The 20189-nt window shown below is 35.3% G+C and overlaps 2 protein-coding genes and 1 long non-coding RNA gene across 4 annotated transcripts in view; 1 reads left to right on the forward strand and 2 right to left on the reverse strand.

Annotated features, from left to right (window-relative positions):
* LOC139960068 (von Willebrand factor A domain-containing protein 3A-like) overlaps positions 1-3693 on the reverse strand; it is a 38248-nt gene extending 34555 nt beyond the window's left edge. Inside the window, exons 1-3 of the mRNA XM_071958118.1 lie at positions 3525-3693; positions 1398-1493; positions 81-267 (exon numbers count right to left, since the gene is read on the reverse strand). Of these exons, the coding sequence (XP_071814219.1) occupies positions 81-267; positions 1398-1493; positions 3525-3553 (312 nt within the window). The 5' untranslated portion in view covers positions 3554-3693. The remainder of the gene's footprint in view (positions 1-80; positions 268-1397; positions 1494-3524) is intronic.
* A 1412-nt stretch (positions 3694-5105) lies between these two features.
* LOC139960310 (uncharacterized) lies at positions 5106-8028 on the forward strand. The gene is made up of 2 exons (XR_011790466.1): positions 5106-6306; positions 7831-8028. It is a non-coding gene; the product is annotated as an uncharacterized lncRNA (long non-coding RNA).
* LOC139960309 (uncharacterized) lies at positions 7853-17752 on the reverse strand. Of its 2 annotated transcripts, none has more exons than XM_071958599.1 (16): positions 17401-17752; positions 16627-16935; positions 16034-16087; positions 15174-15275; positions 14885-14909; positions 14634-14704; positions 14487-14529; positions 13818-13885; positions 13148-13303; positions 12522-12632; positions 11478-11644; positions 10948-11067; positions 9901-10015; positions 9135-9228; positions 8602-8683; positions 7853-7996 (listed from the first exon to the last, which is right to left on the reverse strand). In XM_071958599.1, exons 1-16 carry the CDS (start codon positions 17711-17713, stop codon positions 7853-7855), a joined length of 1974 nt encoding a protein of 657 aa, XP_071814700.1. In that variant the 5' UTR covers positions 17714-17752. The 2 variants fall into 2 exon arrangements, with proteins under 2 accessions (XP_071814700.1, XP_071814699.1); XM_071958598.1 differs by having other exon boundaries at positions 15174-15278.
* Between the last annotated feature and the right edge of the window lie 2437 nt (positions 17753-20189).

The raw sequence follows: 20189 nt of genomic DNA on the forward strand, positions 1-20189 counted from the left end.
AAAAAAAAAGTAGAGGAATGTAGCTAATTATAATTGATCTAAACTTGAATGCATAAATTTGACTGGTGGAAGCTGCATACCACTTTATCATGTGTCTGATTAATGTGGGTAACATAGAGGTCAGAGGTTGGGGTGGCACCATCCGTTGAGGGTTGTTCCCACGCTGGCCTATCTTCATGGATCAGCTTCTTCCTCGACCCCTTCCTTACCCTCCCTTTTGACTGTAGATTAGGTTGAGTCATAAATGCACGTTTCGATGGCATCAACCTACCAGTAAACAAGAAAATGATTAATAAATCAACACATTTTAATACTTTCTATACAATTTTTTCTTCTTTCAAAGATTAATAAATCAACACATTTTAATACTTTCTATACAATTTTTTCTTCTTTCAAAGGCACTGGAAGTTGATATTAATTGACAAAAGTCTTATAAATCCTTCTACAAAGAGGGAAGGAAGCAGACCTGGATATCATCTTTCTCTTACATAATAAAGATGATGTGTAAAAGTAAGTTGGCCTGACTTGTCCCTCCACTGTTTTTCTCCTACCTCTCCTCTTCCCTGTTGGTTTCTTTCTTTCTTCTCTCCATCCCTTGTCTACTACTCCCCTTACATCCATCTCTTTGTGTTCACCATGCTCATTAACCTCTCTGTATTCTGTGCATGTTTTTGTCCCTTCTGTAACTGTTACTTGTCATTTAGCCTTTGAAGAAGATCCTGCTAGGATTGAAACGTCAGCCCAACTTACCTTTACACATTCTCTTACACAGGCTCTAGTGGATAAGCAGTTTGCTAACAGTTTTATTTTATTTTGATAATAAAGATGATTGAGAGGATCAACCCAGTCCTTTGTGAGATATCATGGTAAATACTGTAGTTATGTGAGGTGGGGAGGAAGGGAAGAGTGGAGGGCAATGTTTCCGTCATTTAGTCAATGTCTGATGTCGAAGTGCAAATCAGGAGGTAAACACTGAGTTAGTTTCACCATATTACCTAACTTCTTTTGTACATCTTCATAGTGAATGTAAGCAGTTTTTCGAAGTAGAGCAACTCAACCAGCTCAAAGTTTATCAAATTTTTTTCCCTTTAATAGTTGTTTGTGAACATTTTTTGCATTTTAAGCATCTAACACTGTAGGTTAATGATGACAGTCAAGTTTGCCACTCCTTTCAGAGGAAAGCAAATAAACAAACAGCGAAACCTCAGCAAGATGAATGGTAAACTTGTGGAGAAATAATGCAAATAAAAGTCCACAAATTGGACACCTACGGAGATCCTAATGAGTCAGAAACAACAATTCTGCTCGACTGTATCGCATCAGATGATGCATCTCTCCATGCAGGGCCAGTTTGAGAGGTCATACATTTTTTTTCGTTGACAAAGTTTTCAACTTACTCTTCATCTTCTCCTTCCATTTCTGCCTCTTCTTCCAGATTCATCATCTCATCAGCTCCATACCCCAAAGCTTCATATGTAGCGGATGAACCAGGCCTATATTAAATCAAAGGTAAAAAAGGAGCTACATTTAGAAATTAGAAAGTTGAAAACAGTTAGGGGAGCAATCTGTGAATACAGTCTGTTCCAGTAAGTAATGATGTCAACAGAAAATTTAATTGACCTTAATTAACGGCTTTTTCTTTATCATATGTTACCTGTTCAACATAATGGTTGTGACCATGGCCACCATCAAGTAGCTGACATTGACAGTTAAATAACATCAGGCTTGGGGTAATCGTAATCAGTAATCGTAATCGATTACAATCGATTACATTTTTTGAAGTAATCGTAATCGATTACTTTTGTGAAAATTACAAAGTAATCGTAATCGTAATCGATTACAAGGGCAAAGTAATCGTAATCGTATTACATTTATGATTACAGTGAAATTTGAATCAGAAGGGCAAAATTAGTAGAAAAGATTAAAACTAATTCTTACTATTGGCTTTTAGTGTGACCAAAGAAGTGTTCCTGCTTCTAGAATTCTCTAGCACAATAAACTTATACTAAGAAGTACTGGGGATTTGATCGCCATATTCAAGGATTTTTTATCACCTGAATTATTCTGTTCAATGCTGCCTCTCAGTGTTCACAATCCTTTTGCATACACAACTGGTTGTCTGTTTAATTGTCTGTTCATTCATACTTAGTAAAGATTCCTAAATCCTATTGGTCCATTCAGGTCAGCTGACCGTGGTTAATCCTGTGAGTAACGCACGGTAAAATTACGGGGCATCACTTTAATAAATCTTTGGTTATATGTTTAACCAAAAATGTTTTGTTTTATGATTTTTCCCCCACACAAATGTTAGTGTATGAATGAACGGGGTTAATCAACAGTCTAGCGTGCGTTACTCACATGATTAATGCACTCTGGGTGTTAATGCTATCGCTGGATGCACTCGGGCTCCGCTACGCTCCGCCCTCGTGCATCGCTTGCATTATCCCCTGATCGTGCATTAATCCTGTGAGTAACGCACGCTAGACCGTTGATTAACCCCTTATTTAAATTGTATTTTTTACTGGACTTATGGGTTACACATCTTAAATGTGTAATGCCTGGTAGGAATTGTAGATATACTTCCACAATTTTGTCCGTATATACTGTAAATGCCCTTCCTTTGCCCTATTTCATTGCCCTATTTCCCGGCAGAGAGTTATATTAAACAGATATGCAGAGGATTGTGCAAGTAACCACAATGTAATCGTGATTGTAATCACGATTACATTACAATGTAATCGTAATCGATTACTTCAACTTTAGGCTGTAATCATAATCGTAATCATACATTCTCAAGTAATCGTAATCGATTACATTCAGATGTAATCGCCCCAAGCCTGAATAACATTCCCAATCAGGAAACCTGAATAGTTTCTTGATGTATGTATATATATCACAATTTAACAAATTGTTCCACGTATGAGACTATTTTGCATGGCTACGTTAGTGCTGTAGGTGAAATTGAAATTATGCTGCATTGCAATCCATTTCAAAGATGACATCGACCAAAATTGAACGACATTTCCTGTTGCTGAAACCATGTCCTTAGGCCTAAGCAGTATCAGCATGATAAGAAGTTAAAGTCCAGTTTACCCAAATTTACTACTGTACAAAATCAGCGATATAATCATCACCATTACCCTTTAAAGAACATAATCCCATTATTATCGAAATTTTACCGTATAGCCTACCAACCATCATACCACATTCCTACCTAGGCCTAGTACTGACTCACTGAGTAGTAAATGTAGTTTTACTTTTTCTGAAAGTGTGTCTCACTTGTGAAACGGTCATAAATTAAATACTTGTCCTTCGTATATGCACCATTACTAGACGTGAAAAACGATGTCGTGTAGTGCTTAGGAATAGGAGTTCAGCTACGGCGCACAAGGGATAGGCTAAGCGTTATCCTAACAAGTAACGTTGAATTAACACAGACTAGAAAATCGTTCAGACGGCTTTGGTCATAAGCTAGCCTTTCATGGAATTTGTTCCTTGTTTGAGACTTGAATGAGAACACATACCTTGAATCATTATCTTCAGAAGGGTCCATGTTAAAAGGCTTTCTATTAGCTTATGACAAGAAGTTTTTACTTATTTTTTTGCACCCATCGACAAGTTTTACGGCTTTTCTTGCAGTTAAAATAACAAAATATAGGCCAAGTTGTTTTCACTAGGTTGCCTAGCAGAAGAATTTATGGTGGCGCTAAGTAGAATTGTATAGCCAAAACTCGGATTTTGTTGATACCGTCAGCTTTGCATTCGTACGGATGCCGATAGGTTTGGGGATTTGCCGCAGCAATACATTTGCGACAATCACTGGTGCGGTTGCCACAACTAGTGAGTTTGCCACGAAGGTTTAAATATTTTTTTTCTGATAAACCGAGAGCCTAGATTAACTTTGTATAACCTAGACATGTTCGAAAATATCACACTTCCATCGTGTAGACTATTGTTTTGAAATACAGTAACGCAAAACATGTCATTCTTCTCCTTTACTGATTAAATCTCAGCGAACCGGAAAAATATACGGTAGCCTATATGTATCCTTATTAAAAAGAATGTGTAAAAGTAAGAGGGCCTAGTAAGAGGACCCTAGCAGGATCTTCTTCAGAGGCTTATTAAAAAAAAAGACAGACCGAAAAGATGATGCCTGTATATATGTAACATAAAATATCATCAAAATGCGCGAATATGAAATGAACTAACAACTAAAGTTGTTAGAGTAATATCAGAATTATCTGTCCGACTCAGGATTTATTTTGAATGAAATGATGAGTGGAAATTTAACAAATTCAACCTCAAGATGATCAAATGTCGAGATAATAATAGTATTACCAAACATTTTCAGTACTGAATGAAAGCAATTAAAGCAATATAAAACATGTAGCACCATAAATAGTTTAACCAAATGGCATTTAATCAGCGAGTAATTGATAAATCCTTAAAATCCATTCGCGTATTGAATTGTACGGAAGCCCATTAAGGCCAAGGTTGTTCTTTTCCCCCTTGAATCCGAAACCCTTATTTTAAAATCCGAAATCCATTTTTTAAAATCCGAAATCTGTTTTTTAAAATCCGAAATCTGTTTTTTAAAATCCGAAATCCTTATTTAAAAATCCGAAATCTATTTATTTTAAAATCAGAAATCTGTTTTCCTTCGGATTCAAGGGGAAAAAAAAGAAAAAAATGGGCTTCCGTAGAATTGCATGTGTAAAAATCAATTGAAAATATGGAATAGCGTCGAAAAACATAAAATGGAGCTAAACAAATATTCTGTACGTTGCTGAGTTGGTCACTTATTAAAATATACAGGAAAATTCCTGGATCTTTTAGCCAGTAGCACAATCCTGCATAACATTTTGTATGGCCAAATATATATATATATATATATAGGCCTATATATATATAGGCTTATATGTATATATAGGCCTATATATATTTATATATATATATATATATATATATATATATATATATATATATATATATATATATATCATAGAAATTGAAAGTAGTTCAATTTCTATGGCCGTCTCCCTTCTTTGTGTACTAATGGTTTGCATGATAAACTGTGCAAGCATTATTGCTTTCGAGCTTAAAGTACGCATTATGTTGTATTATATTTCTCCCGTAGGGCGATACAAGCCCTATTCGTCACTTTGTGTAAATCGACATAGGAACCAAAAATATTTATTATATTGTCAAAAGGTAGATTTATTGGCAATCTTCCTTTATGTATTATCACTTTAGTGACAGATCAAATAGGTAAGTATAATTTTTCTTTCTCTTTCTAACATTTAAATTGTCTTTCGAGAATTCGTAGCCCCTCGACTAACAGGTTGTGCTGTTCTGTAAGCTACCGAGGGCCGATATTTTACAACTGTACGAAGAATTTAAATAAAATCTGCTAGTTTTATTACCTTGTATGTATTATTACATATATTCTAGATATTTCGCCATCAGTACTCGCCATTAAATTGATTTCTGTCTGTGTTTAGGTCTATTTTTAAATGAGTCTGATTATTGTTGAGTGACACGAGGGATGCTTCGACCATCACTACTAGCTGAACATAACCAATTATAGTACAGCTCATGCAGGATTTAACTGATTTGTCGACAATTTATAAACTGATTATAGGTCTTCTGAAAGTACCAGAGGAAGGACAGGGGTGTGAGGGTTAGAGGGGGTCACGGTGGGGTTCCTCCACTCCCGTCATTCTTCCCGTATACAGTCCCTGCAAATTTGCCATCATATTATACAACAAAGGCTCATGATTACAGTATGCATAGCCTACGCCCGCAATGAGTAATTGAGGACCTATTAAGAGTCTGTGGGTTTTTAAAATTTCATTATTTTCTATATACGGGAATGAATAAATTAACTAATTTAGAATTAATTGTTTTGATTTCATGAAAAAGAAAAGAAATCGTTGGTCTCGAAAGAATGCCCGATATTAATTTTTCATATTTCCATTCCCTTATACTCGTGACCTATTAGTATAACCTTCTCTTCCCCTTCAGTTCAAATCCCAAGTGACCAAGTATACGGGCTTATCCAAACCGACATTTTGTTAGATGAAAACCCGTATCGGTAAAAAGGACTATAGGCCTAAAGCTAATTTCGTATTTGCAAGTGATACATACATTTTCAGTGTTAATTATACTGTAAATTCAGTTTTGTCTTTTTTTTCGGCTTAGATCTACATCTGTAAACCGAACCAATTACTAGTAAACCTAAAACCGTACTATGGTCTACATATACCGTATCGTATGAGATGACGGTTTCAAGTACGCTTCACGAAGGTAATGGAGAAAATGGCAAGTGACTTTAAAGTAATGCATAGGGCCTGCATATAGTGACGTGGTTAAAAGGCACAGTGGAGACATTTTTCGTATCCCTTCCACGAAGCCCTTCGAATTGGAAACTGTATATTCTTTATATTTCATTTTAAGATTAGTTAAATGTTTTATACAACAAAGTACTAACTTATGATATGAATTTGATATGAAGTTATTTTGATATGAAGTTATTTTGACTTTAATTCGTTGTTATAAGTCGTTTCATTTTGTAAAAGTTTCAAACGACTCATTCCACGCGATATCAAACATGTTTGTGTTTGCAACTTTGCAGCTCTGACGTAACACGTTAAAATAAATAAACTATATAGTAATACAATTTCGATGAAGTAGTTTCACAACACCTTTCAGGTATTGAAAGGAGTGTCCCTCACCTTGATCTCACCCGCACCACCACCCCTCCCCCCCCCAAAAAAAAACCCCTCCTATATTACATAAATAATAAAGTTGTCTGCTACGAATATGAACCCCAATCACTGAACAATCTAAATTGGCATTGTATATGTATCAGTGTATCTTATCACACTAGTTGTATATACTATGACAACATATACAGTCTATAATGATATACAACCTGTTCTGGTCATTGCGAATGTATATATAGGCTAAGCGTGTTGTATGTAACTTGAATGAACAAGATTGCAATTAAAACAATGTCATTTTGTAGTGTATATATCAGTATACTCTTTCACTTTCTATCTTGCTGGTTTTATTTTCATCGTCATTAAGAGAACAAAACACTGCAGTGCGTTAGTGAGCTGTTAATAACAATAATGATATATAAATAGGCTTAGGCCTTTAATATAGCGTTTGAACTTCCTTGTATAGTAAATGCATTCATATTCCATTGAAATCATTACGCCTATAGGCTACACATTTTAAACTATATTAAACATAGAAGTACAATGATCTCACAACGGACATATAGAATATATGCGCACAATATATCTTGTGATTGTTACTAACATATATACAAGAATAAAATATATGTAAAATTTGATTTGTTTAGGTTTTGTTCAAATATATTCAGATGTTTTCAGACATTTTAATATTTGTTCATATCTATATCATTAGCTTTAATATTTAATGAATAATGTAATATATCATGCAATATATTAAGAAGAAGAAGTATAGCATTTTTTTTCTTGGCCTGAATGAAATTAAAACAACTTGAATACTTTGCTTCAAGTTGTGAAAATTTCAGCTGTTAATATCATATAAACCCCAAAATAGAATTGAATGCAATTTTTCCAAGGAGGGAAGGGGGGGGGGGGGCGCATACAGAGGCGCTCTGTAAACATATCTTGCGGGCACACATACTTAAGATTTGAGGGCTCCTCTGGAAAGCAGTGCTCCTACACTGAGCAGGACTATACACTCATTAAAGATGACAATAATAAAAAATTAAATAAAAATAAAAAGCTAAATATGTTTTTCATGTTGTTTTTTATATATATTTTTTTTTTATAGAATACGGTATTACGTAGTCCTTTTACATTTCTGCCTCTCCTTCCGGAATTGAGGCTCGTTCGCCATTATCCGGCTTTTGAGATGAAACAACGCCTCCTCCCATCGGTGTATACAAACTGGATAGTGGTATCTCGTAGAAGCTATTTTCAATTAACGTTTCGAATATCTATATGAATAGAAATGGAAAACAAAACTTATTAATACAAAAAATATCTTAAAGGCGGCAATGGAAAATGCAGAAGATGAGACAAGAAAGATACAAAACCACAAATGATTTGCCGAAAAGAATATTTTGTTCTTTATGACATAGCTAAATATTATTAGTCTTCCATTAAAAGAAGAAAACTGTTCTATTTTTCAATCATGCATATTTTGTTGTTTATACCATCATTCGATACTTTCAATGTCGCATTTTCATGTTTTACCCTAATTTGCATATATGAATCGCAGCTTACATGTTTACTTCATTAAATGTTACGGATATCATTTATCATTATGCGTTGGACCTGTTTGTATGGTGACCTTTACTGACATTCATACATATTCATAAGCAAAACATATATATATATTGATAGTTCATTGCACAATAGGTTTATGAAAGATACTTAATAGAGCGAAATAGGGTAATATTTTTCCAAAAAAAAATAACATATAACAGTATAAATAGACAACAAAATCCTGACAAAGAACAAAAAATTGTCTGTCAGGAACTGGATTCGAACCAGTTTTATCTAAGGAATAAAATTTACATATATGTTAATTATTTCTTACCGATTTGAATGAAGCTCTCAGTTGATGAATGGACGGTCGTAAAGAGCAGTTTTGATGCCAGCAGTCAAATAGTGAAAGATTACTGTTGAACAAGGCAATGCAAGGAGATTTAACCTGGTTCTTTGATTTATTTCATATTTCAATCGAAGCTGGTGCCAATTATCTTTTTAACAACAAATTATGAACAAAGCAACACAATATATCATGCAGAGTAAAGACGTGATGTGTTATGTCGTTATCGGAGAAGTCAACCTATATATGTTACTTAAAAAAAATAAAACCCGTCAAAGTTAGCAAATTAGACATAACGTACCCTCAACACCTCTCCCCTCACGATCTTCCCATATTCACACGCACTTCCTTTCCTCCCCCTCCCCTTCCACCTCATACCTTTTTACCTTGTTTTCGTACATAATTCAGTATTCCAATTGCATTATGAGAAATTGCCAAGAAGTTATCTTTGCCTGTGTGAGTAAACGTAAACACATTTTCAAAACGATTATTTTTGTTTATAAATATACATATATATATACCTTAGTTGTAGGTATCTAGGAGGCCAAATTAATTTGGGTGTTTCGACATCTTGACCAGGTGTAAGTTCCTCGTCAACTGGGAACGGAGAGGTTCCTTAATATCATATAAAAAATGAAGGGAAAAAATAGTCAATGTCTTTCTTCTTTCATCATTATCGTCAATATGTATTCGTATATATTCAGTAAATTTATGATTCGCTTTAATATTAATGGATTGACAAATAAGTAACTTCTTTTAATAAAAGAGTATACCCCTTTCCTCCGTATGGGCACTGCGTCCCCTCGAGGCCCCCTAACAATTTTTTGCTCCCCTCCCTCCTCCCCCACTCCCCTCCCCTCCCCCTCCCCGTCTCTCCCCGTCGCTGAGGCTGTGGCTATAACCACAGACAGACTATCCGTGACCTGGTTCGATACGTATTTGCCTTTCAAACTTATTCACAATGTTCCCTTTTTTATCTTATTACCATAGAGTAGAATAAAATGTAAAAAGACAGGGCTGAATTTATGGGCTGAGCCTGGGGGTGGATAGGGGGGGTGACCGGGAGATGGGGTAATGTTGCATCCACCCTTGCATTAAGGGACCCTGTGACAAAACAACTTCATCAACACAACACGCTCGTTATGTCGCAGTCCAGTAACCTATGTACAAACGACGCTAAAACATTACGAACTCATATTTACCCCATCAGTTAAAAAATAGGTTATTTGTGTGAAGATGAAAGGTAATTGTACATGTACAAAAGTAATTTTATTAGTGTATAATCACCATCTGATAAGAGCTCCCATATAACTACAGCCGTAGACCATACGTCACTTTCATGTGAGTATTCATTTCGGAAGACAGATTCTGGAGGAAACTGGTTTAAAGTGAATGAAACCATCTGTCAAATAAAAGGAAATAATGGAGGTTAAGGTATACCTCTCTGTTAATCATTTGTCGACAAATATGCAGTTTCATTTTCAGTTTGTTCTCCATAACTCCCCATATGAGGTATTCCAAGAGAGTTTAAAGATATCAAATACAACGTACAGGAAAAGGTGCACATAGTATCGCAGACGATCGCAATGATTGACAAACTATATAAGGTGCGCGGTATACGCCCGAGACTTTAAGTCACGTGCGGTAGAAAGTAACATAACAATTAATATAATTCATTAAAGCTTGCATATATAGTCAACTTGAAATGAAATGAAAACAACCCCCTTTTCTGGGGGGGGGGGTTGTATATGTATTTAAGTTTTAAAGATTTCAAATTTGTACTTCTCATGTGGACAGTCCTACCATGGAACGTACCTGGAGAACATTTCTGTTAGGATTTTCGAGTTATTAACACTTCTCTTATTAAAGTTTATTTGGTGAGGAAATGAATTTGTGAAGAAAACCCTTCTAAATCCTTTTCAATTTAATACTGAATTTGTGAGAAAAAAATGATTAAGATATGCTGCAACTTTAATTTTGATTCAAGAAAAGATTTTGGTAGTAAGAATTGAATATGAGCGAACAAACGTCTGAACTGCTAAACTTTGAAAAAAAAATGTAAAAAACATATTTGAGACAGTTGTGGTTAGTAACTGAAAATCTTTGCTACGAAAACTCTATATTACGTCATAAAAACAGCGAAGCAGAGAAGTCTCATGGGGGACAGATATGCTCCTCGAAACTACTCCCCAGCCCCACATTTACACCCCCCACCCTCCCAGCTCAATAAGTGACATTATGTGATAATTGTTAGTTTAGGTCTAAATACGAAGAATTGATAACAAGTAGAATTAAAGAACTTTAATAAAATATACATAAAAATGGAATATCTACCAGCGACTTCTTTAGAGACACGATCTTTGGTGCGTCTTCAGCCAGGCAAAAATCATATAATTTACATATTCCGTCTTTGGTGTATAAAACTTTCTTTGTTGAAAAGCCCGGATGTAAAAACTGTGAGTCATAAGAATAAAAACCGGTTCCAAATTTAAAAACGATTACTAACTTCATCTTTTGTTAAATGTCATATATGACTGTGTGAAACAACAACTTGGGAAAAGATTGTGTTTGAAAAAGTCATATCTATGAAGAATTATTTTAATTTTTTTTTTTATCAAAGTCTAGCAAAGTCATTAACATCCGTTAGTATAGGTATAATATACAAGTATAACGACAGTCACTTTGTGGGTGAATGGATGACAAACTTCATCTCCCCCGGAAGGGGTAATAGTTGAGGATGGAAGTGGAGGGGTAAGTGATAAGTAGAGAGGATGGGATTGGAGGGGAGAGGAGAGGGGAAGGAGGTGAAGGGGAAGGGGAGGGGAAAAATATAAAACTAACCTATTATTATGTACATGACTTACCCCATATGATTTAATAAATTCCATTCCTTCTAAAATTCCAGATATATGCTTCATGACATCAGGTACTGTCATTGGACTTTGTGTGCTTTCTGAATCAGGGTCAAAGTTCAGTCGGCTGTCCAAAGTCTCACAAACAACATGTTCCGTTATGAGGTAAAGCGTACCTGCTATAAAACATAAATTAAATCAATAAAAGAGACTATACACCATCAAGTGAGTGTTATTAATGGTTCAAGGTTATAACATATATCAGCAGATTCAGCAGTAGCCTATATGGACGATTGGCTATTTAATTACATGACACCGAATTGACTTCAACAAGTGCACTCGTCCATGGTTAGGCTAAGGAAGTGCACTAATGAACATTATACAGTCAAATAGTCCAGGGAAAATATATCAATACTTTGTAAAATAGTGTTTCATGCTTCGAACTGCACGCACGTGCAAAAAAATCTTATCAAATTAACACGAATCTCTCATATACCGTTAGTTTAACGAGGTTTATATCATAATCCGAAATAATAATGGAAGTAAGTCGATCTTAAACAATTTTAAGCCTATACTCGATACCATACGAAGTAAGATATGTGTATAGAGTTTAACGCTTCAACCTGTACTGGTCACACAAACAAAAACAACAAACATACAAACAAGCAAGCAAACAGAGAAACAGACTATTGGGCAATTGACCCTCTGTTATATTCATCAAGGTACACCGATCAGAGAGGTGTAACAACTGACACAGAACGCTATGCGAGGTTCGAATTATGTAACTGTTTTATAGAAAACAAAGCAAACCAAAAAGATGCATGATGGATCGTAACGTGTGAAGGTACAGCAAAATCACTGATCTTTTCTCTCCCCCCCTCCACCACCATCACCCTTCACTCTTCCCCCTCCATTGCTTACGGATAATATAACACTTAGTTATAGTCCTGTTCTATCACGGTAGTTAGAAAGTTGGAACACGAATTAATTCGTTATCATTTCTTTGATCAATACATCGACAAATAGTAAATAACTTTCTTTCAATAATATACTTACTTTTATCTACTCCTATTCCTGCAATTTTAGTCAGGTGATTAGTTTTCGGCAGATCAAGTGCTCGCTTAACAAATTCATCCCAATGGATAATCTTCTTCTTTATAACTCCATCTGACGTCACGGAAAATAATGAAAGAAATCCCAGGGTACAGTGTTACCTTTTACACATTGGCCTAGTATGGGCCTGTGTCATACACATTACAAAAGGAAAACTGTATTGAAAACTTGTCAACACTCCCCTTTCCTCCCCTTAGACTACTATGCCCTCCGAATTTTACTAGGTATCGAGAAGGGTTCAAGTAGATTTGAATGCCTCGGGAATGTCCCCCCCCCCCTCCCCTCCAACCCCTCTCACACAAGCACTACAACTCACCACTATCTACTTCACACAGACTTTCCCCTCTTCACTATTCCCCTCACCCTTTCTCTATTTCCTCCCACCCTCCCCCTCCCCTCCCCTTTCCTTACACACATCCTCTTCTCATGAAGATATATATGAAGCAAAACCAACATCACAACAATAATCTACTAAGTATTATCGCCGAATGGTATATACACATCATCCTATGTTTTGCAAACAACCTCTCACAAAAATACTCTTTAATAAAGTCATAATTTTTGTTTACCTGAAGCAGTCGTTAGAACAGCGCATTTTTTGCCGTGAATTGTTCCCATCCATCTATTGTATATGGTTCCAATCTTTATACTTAATAAGAGACAGAAATCGTTCTCACTGAAAATTCTGTCCTTTCCAGTACCTTCCTTCGCTGCAGAGTAATAATCTAAGTATCGGGGAGGGTTGAGGGAGGGGGAGGGGAGGAGGCAGGAAGAGGGAGGGATAGATGAGACGAAAAAAACCATATGGTGATGAAGAATTAAAACTTTAAGAGAACATATATTTATAGCGTGCGTGACTTAGAACAGTATACTCATGGATTTTATTATCAGCTTCTAATGACGCAACGGTTTTTTTTTCTCGACATTATTCAGAGGAGCATCTACAAACCCTGAAGAATTTGATTCAAAGCTTCCAAATCAAAATCCTGTCATCCGGATAAAGACGAACTATTATAGATTTATTATGTATAAATCAATTCTCCTCTAATATATTTGTAATTTTCACATATGTGACACTCACCCTGTTAGCAGAGATAAATATTTAAGGGTTTGAAACCATTTTCAATATAGTTCTACAATTGAAACAGTTATATCAAGAGCAAAAACAAAATAAACGAGCCTATATACATTAAGATTGGTTATCGCAAAATAGCATAAAATATTATCAACATAACTCACTAGTTTCACTGCTTCCAGTCGAGTTTAAAGAATTACTCTCATCACTCGGGATGCTTGGAAGATCGGATCTAAATCGAGAGACAGAGAGAATATTGAAAACGCTTTTAATTTCGTTACAAGTCGATATTTAACAGCTACTATTAAAATATTGTCATATTATATATGCAAAGATTAAAGCACCAACTACATTCGTATTTTCTCTGTTTTAATGTCATGATTGGTTGGATACCATCAAAAGTCTTAAATTTGATTTTTCTGATACGATTCCAAGCAATTTACAAAAAACATTGAGCTTGTAGCCTTACAACAAAAGTATCACAATATATATATATATATATACATATACATATATATATATATATATATATATATATACACCCAGAAAGACATATAACCTTATATGCATATATAACACTCTGAGCGAACCTTGCTATTGTTTGCTAATCATTATGAATAAACTCTTGTTGTATTTATACATAATTAACTTTAGGAATGAAATTTTTTAAACTATATCTCGTGATTTGAAATGGTTTAATCACTACAAGTGAGAATTTTTTTCGGATAACGTCATATATACTATATGTTTACAAGAAACTTCACTATATCATTTTACGGAAGAAGGAAAAAAAAACCAGCAGAACAAAACACAACAGAACATAAAATTCTTACTTTGGTTTTCCTTTAAAACTTCCTTGTAAAGTATTCTGCAGAACTAAGGAAGATAAATGTTATAAATAATATCATTACCATGTAATATTAATGTAATTAATTTCAAGCCATTTTATAGTGTATGGATGATATGATTGATTAACGTACGTGATTGGTCGGTTGGTGGCAGGCTGTTCAATTGAATCTGAGATGGTGCACGGAGATTGGAATCTGTATTCCTAGTCAAAAAAAAAAAAAAAAAAAAAAATCCAATATGCCTTTCAAAGTCGTTTTCTGAACTTGCAGGTTATGCTAACATTGTAAATTGCTATATAATCACATAAATGTTAGATTTTTTTCTTGGGGGGGGGGGGGGTAAAATAAACTGTGTAAAATATTATTAAAAATATATAACTTACGTTGATAAGTTAGCAGACATCGAAGCTACAAAGGAAATGCAAACAAGTAGAAAATCTATCAACTTAAGTGAAAAGGAGTGTAAGAATTGTTCCATAATTTATTAAATACATAATGAATCATGTCGCATGCCATTAAGCTGACCTTGTACACTCTTCTGTCAAATTCCATTATTGATTTTATTTTTATATTTCGTTAACTATACACTTTCATTTTAACTAACAATTCCAATTGAGTATTGCATAATAATTGTTACGACAAAAACAAATGGTGATGAGTACATGCACTTACATCTGAGTTTGATGATTATTTTGTAGCCACAGACAAAGAATGAGAGGATACACAATAAAGCTAAAGTGGAACTCAACCACTGAAGAAGAGAAAAGACCCCTCCTACTAGGAAATGAAAGATATAAAAAGATATAAATTAATCAAAATAGTAAAGCATGAATGATCAAAACGAAAATATATATTAAGCTATCAAAATGAATAGATCAAATAAATAGAGTATATATATATATGTCTATATATATGTCTATATATATATGTCTATATATATGTCTATATATATATGTCTATATATATGTCTATATATATGTCTATATATATGTCTATATATATATGTCTATATATATGTCTATATATATATGTCTATATATATGTCTATATATATGTCTATATATATGTCTATATATATATGTCTATATATATGTGTCTATATATATATATATACTATATATATATATATATATACTATATATATATATATATAAAGTATATTAATCAAGTACAAATTAATTTTTTAGATGTTGTTGGTCTATCAGTTCAAGATGTATTTCTATACCACTTATAACAATTTACAATAAACTCAGTGTATCAGTTCGCCATGTTTTACGTTAAAGAAAGCAGTTGCTCTGAAAATTATATGCTAAGCATGAAAGTCGATTGTGGAATATTTATGATGTGACAATTACATGTACGTGAGCTAATAAATGAAATGGAATAAAGGAAAGTAGAAATGCTGCTACTTTTGATAATTTTAAAATAGTTTCCCGTTTCTTTTCTGTATGTTACATCATTCAGCTAACTTAAATAGATATCCGGGGAAACTTTATGTTCTAATCGCATCAAAGTAATTTATTAAGTCAGACCTGAAGATGAAGAAGGCACTAAAATTGTAGGTGTTGTTGTCCTTGTTGACTCTTCTGAAAGATAAACAAAGTAACAGAAGACATACAAAATAAATAGATACGTCCTGTATAGTCATTTTTGTTTTGTAAATAAAACAAATCAGCCGATACCATGTTGATGTTTTGAAGCTATTTCAGTTTGGTTTTAGTCAATTTTTCAATTGCATTCAACCCCCAAATTGCCGTAACGATGAAATGCATGTAGTTTTACCAGGACAGTTTGCATATAGTGAACTCAAAGTCCCAAAGTTTTTATATTTTCCAACTGGGATTAATATTAATACAAAGAATGTCTCGACGACGGAATGTATGTTTGTTTAGACACCTGTTACGATTGCATCCTTAAGTATATACTTAAATCCTTCGACGGTTATAACACGATCGTTACATACGTCTATGGATGTTTTAACAGTTATATCGTCGATAACATAAGCTTAGATAAACTCAACGATTATATTCTCCTCTACATAAACCGGTGCACGGACGGTAATATATACTAACGATGTTATATCTCTTTTAATAAAGCTTGGAGCTCATTGTTTGATGTTTCTTACCAGATAATTCCAATATTATCGTTACGCTGTTTTCGGGATTAGTGACATTTGGGATGTGTTGTATGCTTTCGCAGGTGATAGTCTCGGGTTCCAGCCGTTTTACCAGAGGATACGTAATTATTGTGGAATGTTCATTGAACGTCGAATCTCTCATAGCTGCAAGTTTCTTGTTAAAGAGGTAAAGCGATAGCTCCGCCTCGGGTTTTGCTCCTTCAGCATGGCATGACACATTTAACATCGTCTCTGCTTTCACAAAATGTTCTTTCTCGACCCTTTTGCCATTAAAAGTCATATAAAGATCTGGAAAGACTTGACGTTTGAAAGAAAATTTGTGAACAGCCAAGTTTGTTTCTTCTTTTGTGATAATTTACCCCCTCCCCCTTCCCTCCCCAATCACCTTACAAGCACAGTGGTGAATTCAGGAGTTCTCTAAGGTGGGGGAGGGGGGGGGTCAGCTCAACGCAATAAAAATTCAACGCAAAATTACTATCAAAGCAGCGAAGCAATAAGACATCACCGTGAAGAAGAAGCTGAAATGATTGCGCGCGTCTTGTCACCATCATGACATCACAACTTTCACAGAACATAACTAGATAGCCCCTTGAACACGAAACCCAATATTTATGTTACGTTATTATTCAAACTTATATAGGCCTATATATATATATTCTCGATATTAATGGACATGCCATTAAAACGAACTTTTTAAGTGTAAGTTAATGAAATATATGGTTTGAAACTGAAACCGTGAATAGATATTAAGTTGATCCTTACCATAGGTATAGAGTGAAACATTAAAATGATAAACTTTCGAGGAGACGCCATAAGCATTGCAGGATATCGTAACCACGTCTTTATCCGGTCGATAACTCGAGAACACAGATGTTGAAATCGTTGGAACGTTTTCAGTTACATGTTCTACATATGTTAGTGGAAGCCCATAGATCTCTTCACTGTTATTAATAACCACAGTAACGTTTACTGCTGGTCTGGATTCCGAGGCAAGACAAGTTATATTTAATGACACATCTTTAGGAACCCAAAGATATGCTTGATCAAGTTCATTTCCATTGATACGTATAGACATCTTTGGAGGTACTGTAGAAAGAAGAAATGAAAAGATAAGTACATGAAGTAAAGATGTATCAGGGTATGGTCCCGTGGGGGTGGGGTGGAGGTGGGGACATGACAGGGGCAACTTTTAAAAGGAGGATGTAGCGCTGGGTCGTTGAACTCCGATGTAGGGAGGAACAGGGGCCCTTCTCCAGAAAGAAAAACAATACATTTTAGATGTGAAGTCGTGCACTATAGTGAGACATATTTAGGAAGGTATACATTAGGTCTGCACACAAGAATGTGCTACACAATACACTATTAATTTTTGTGTGGGGTTGAAAAGAGGAGGTTGTACACTGTACACCTCTGCACCCTCTGCATCCGCGCCTGGCGAATTTTCCATTTTTTCTTTACAACTGTCTTCTTATATGCAACTCTGTGTTTTGGTAGTAATGTCGGGCCCCCTCCATCACTGTTCCTTCTTCTGAGATATAACGTACCGGTATCCGCCATCATGTACAATGTATGAATTCTAGGAATTACTGTAAAGTAATGTATCGCATTGACATCCAGGCTATGATACTTTATCCACCACCCCGATCCTCTCTCTCTCTCATCTACCCTACACATCAACCTACCCAAGGAATCATCACTTGGACTAGCCCAAAAGTACGCTTGATCATATTTAATTTCAATGAAACTTGTAAATATCATTGGAGGTTCTGCAAACTGCTGCTTATTTTCCTGCCGGGGTTAATACGGTATAATTATATGCCGCATAATCAATACGGTGTAATACGATATAGTGCTTAAACTTTTAATGAATAAATATTTCTAGTATTTGTCTTCGTGTGATTACTCTGTGTAGTCTGGCTGAGTTCACGTTTATTTTCTCCTCAGATTTATCAAAATTGTCATATTTTGCAATCAGAGCGAATTTCGATGAAGTGCAGAGACATGAGTAATAAATTGGGTTGTGATGACGTCATCGACCATTGGTTACCAAGCAACTGATGGTTACTTGGTGTTGCGTTATAATTTTTTTATTTAACTTCAGCTCATATTCAACTTGTAGTGTTATACCAGGGAGTTGTTATGGAACATCCATAACAACTCCCTGGTTATACGTATTTATTCATTCCCATATTGTGGCGCATAGTTGCCGGTACGCATACTCGCCCCAAACGGATTATACTATAGTAACCGAGGCATTATGGAATCTATAGTATAAACACAGGGCCGGATTAAGCAAACGCGGGGCCTGTAGCATTCAGCTATGGAAGGCGCGGTCCATATTCATTTTCATCTTTGTGTAGCGGCTATATGACTTATGTCTTTTATACCTTCGTATTTATGCATCGCATATGTATCACATTAATACCACACTCCCATGTATTACTGTGTTAAAGTAATAACCTCAAATTGAAGGTGGTAATTGGCTTAAATCGCTACAGGCGTTCATAAAAGTTGAAGCCAGTATTATGGTACTACAGTACAAGAGCAAGTGTATAGTCACTGACTCGTAATTGAAACGCTTGCAAGCATTTAGCGTGGGGCGCTTGAAATTGCTAGGCCCGTAGCATATGCCACTTTTGCTATATATACTAGGTAAATTCGCACTGTATACACTCTTGTTCCGTATTCAGTAGCCTACTCGTGCTCGCACTTAAAACCTCGTACTCGTAATAGAGATTATGTTGTTTTACTCGTACGCCAAGTCTGTTGTCTGGCGACAATAGCCTCAATCTTAAATGTACAAAAGCTTGAACCGAAATCTCATAGAAAGTAAGCTAGGCTTGGTAAATCCTCTATATGATAGTGTGGTAGGTGGGAATTATCAAGCGCGCCACATTGTATTGTCCCAATGTTCTATCACGTACCTTCAAGCAAACAGCTAATTCATTAACTGTCTAAAATGTCGAATTTAGCAAAGACCTGTTAATATGTAGAACGAACGTATTGTCGAATACTACATGCCAAAGAAAGGCATGTCGAATTCAGTCAACGAGGTGTCGAAATTAAAAAAAAACTCTCCCAACCTGTCGAATTGCGCAAACGACATGTCGGATATAGCATACAGCATGTCGGATATAGCATACAGCATGTCGAATAATGCCATACATATGTCGAAAAATGCTACAACCATGTCGATTTTCAGAAAACGACATGTCGAGTTTTACAGATACCTGTGGTCGAAGTTACCATAATCTGTCGGAAATTACTCACCGGTGGAACGCCCCTTTCTCCCTCCCGACAATCTATGGGGTGTTCTACCGTTGCAACAGGTACGAGAAATGGGACAAATATCTAATGTATTCTTACTGGAATACGCTTTGGTTAGTTTTTGATTGGCAGATTGAATATATATGGGGTTAACTGTAAGTGTTCGTAAACCGCACTCGTCACCCTGAAAACAGGCAGGTAAATGTGTGAATTGCTGACCTCTAAAGGGCGGTATGAATTTCACTTATGTTGGATAGTCATCGGCTGCGTTTCAAGTACACCTG

Source organism: Apostichopus japonicus, chromosome 19, assembly GCF_037975245.1.
Source record: "Apostichopus japonicus isolate 1M-3 chromosome 19, ASM3797524v1, whole genome shotgun sequence".
Lineage (NCBI taxonomy): Eukaryota > Metazoa > Echinodermata > Holothuroidea > Aspidochirotida > Stichopodidae > Apostichopus > Apostichopus japonicus.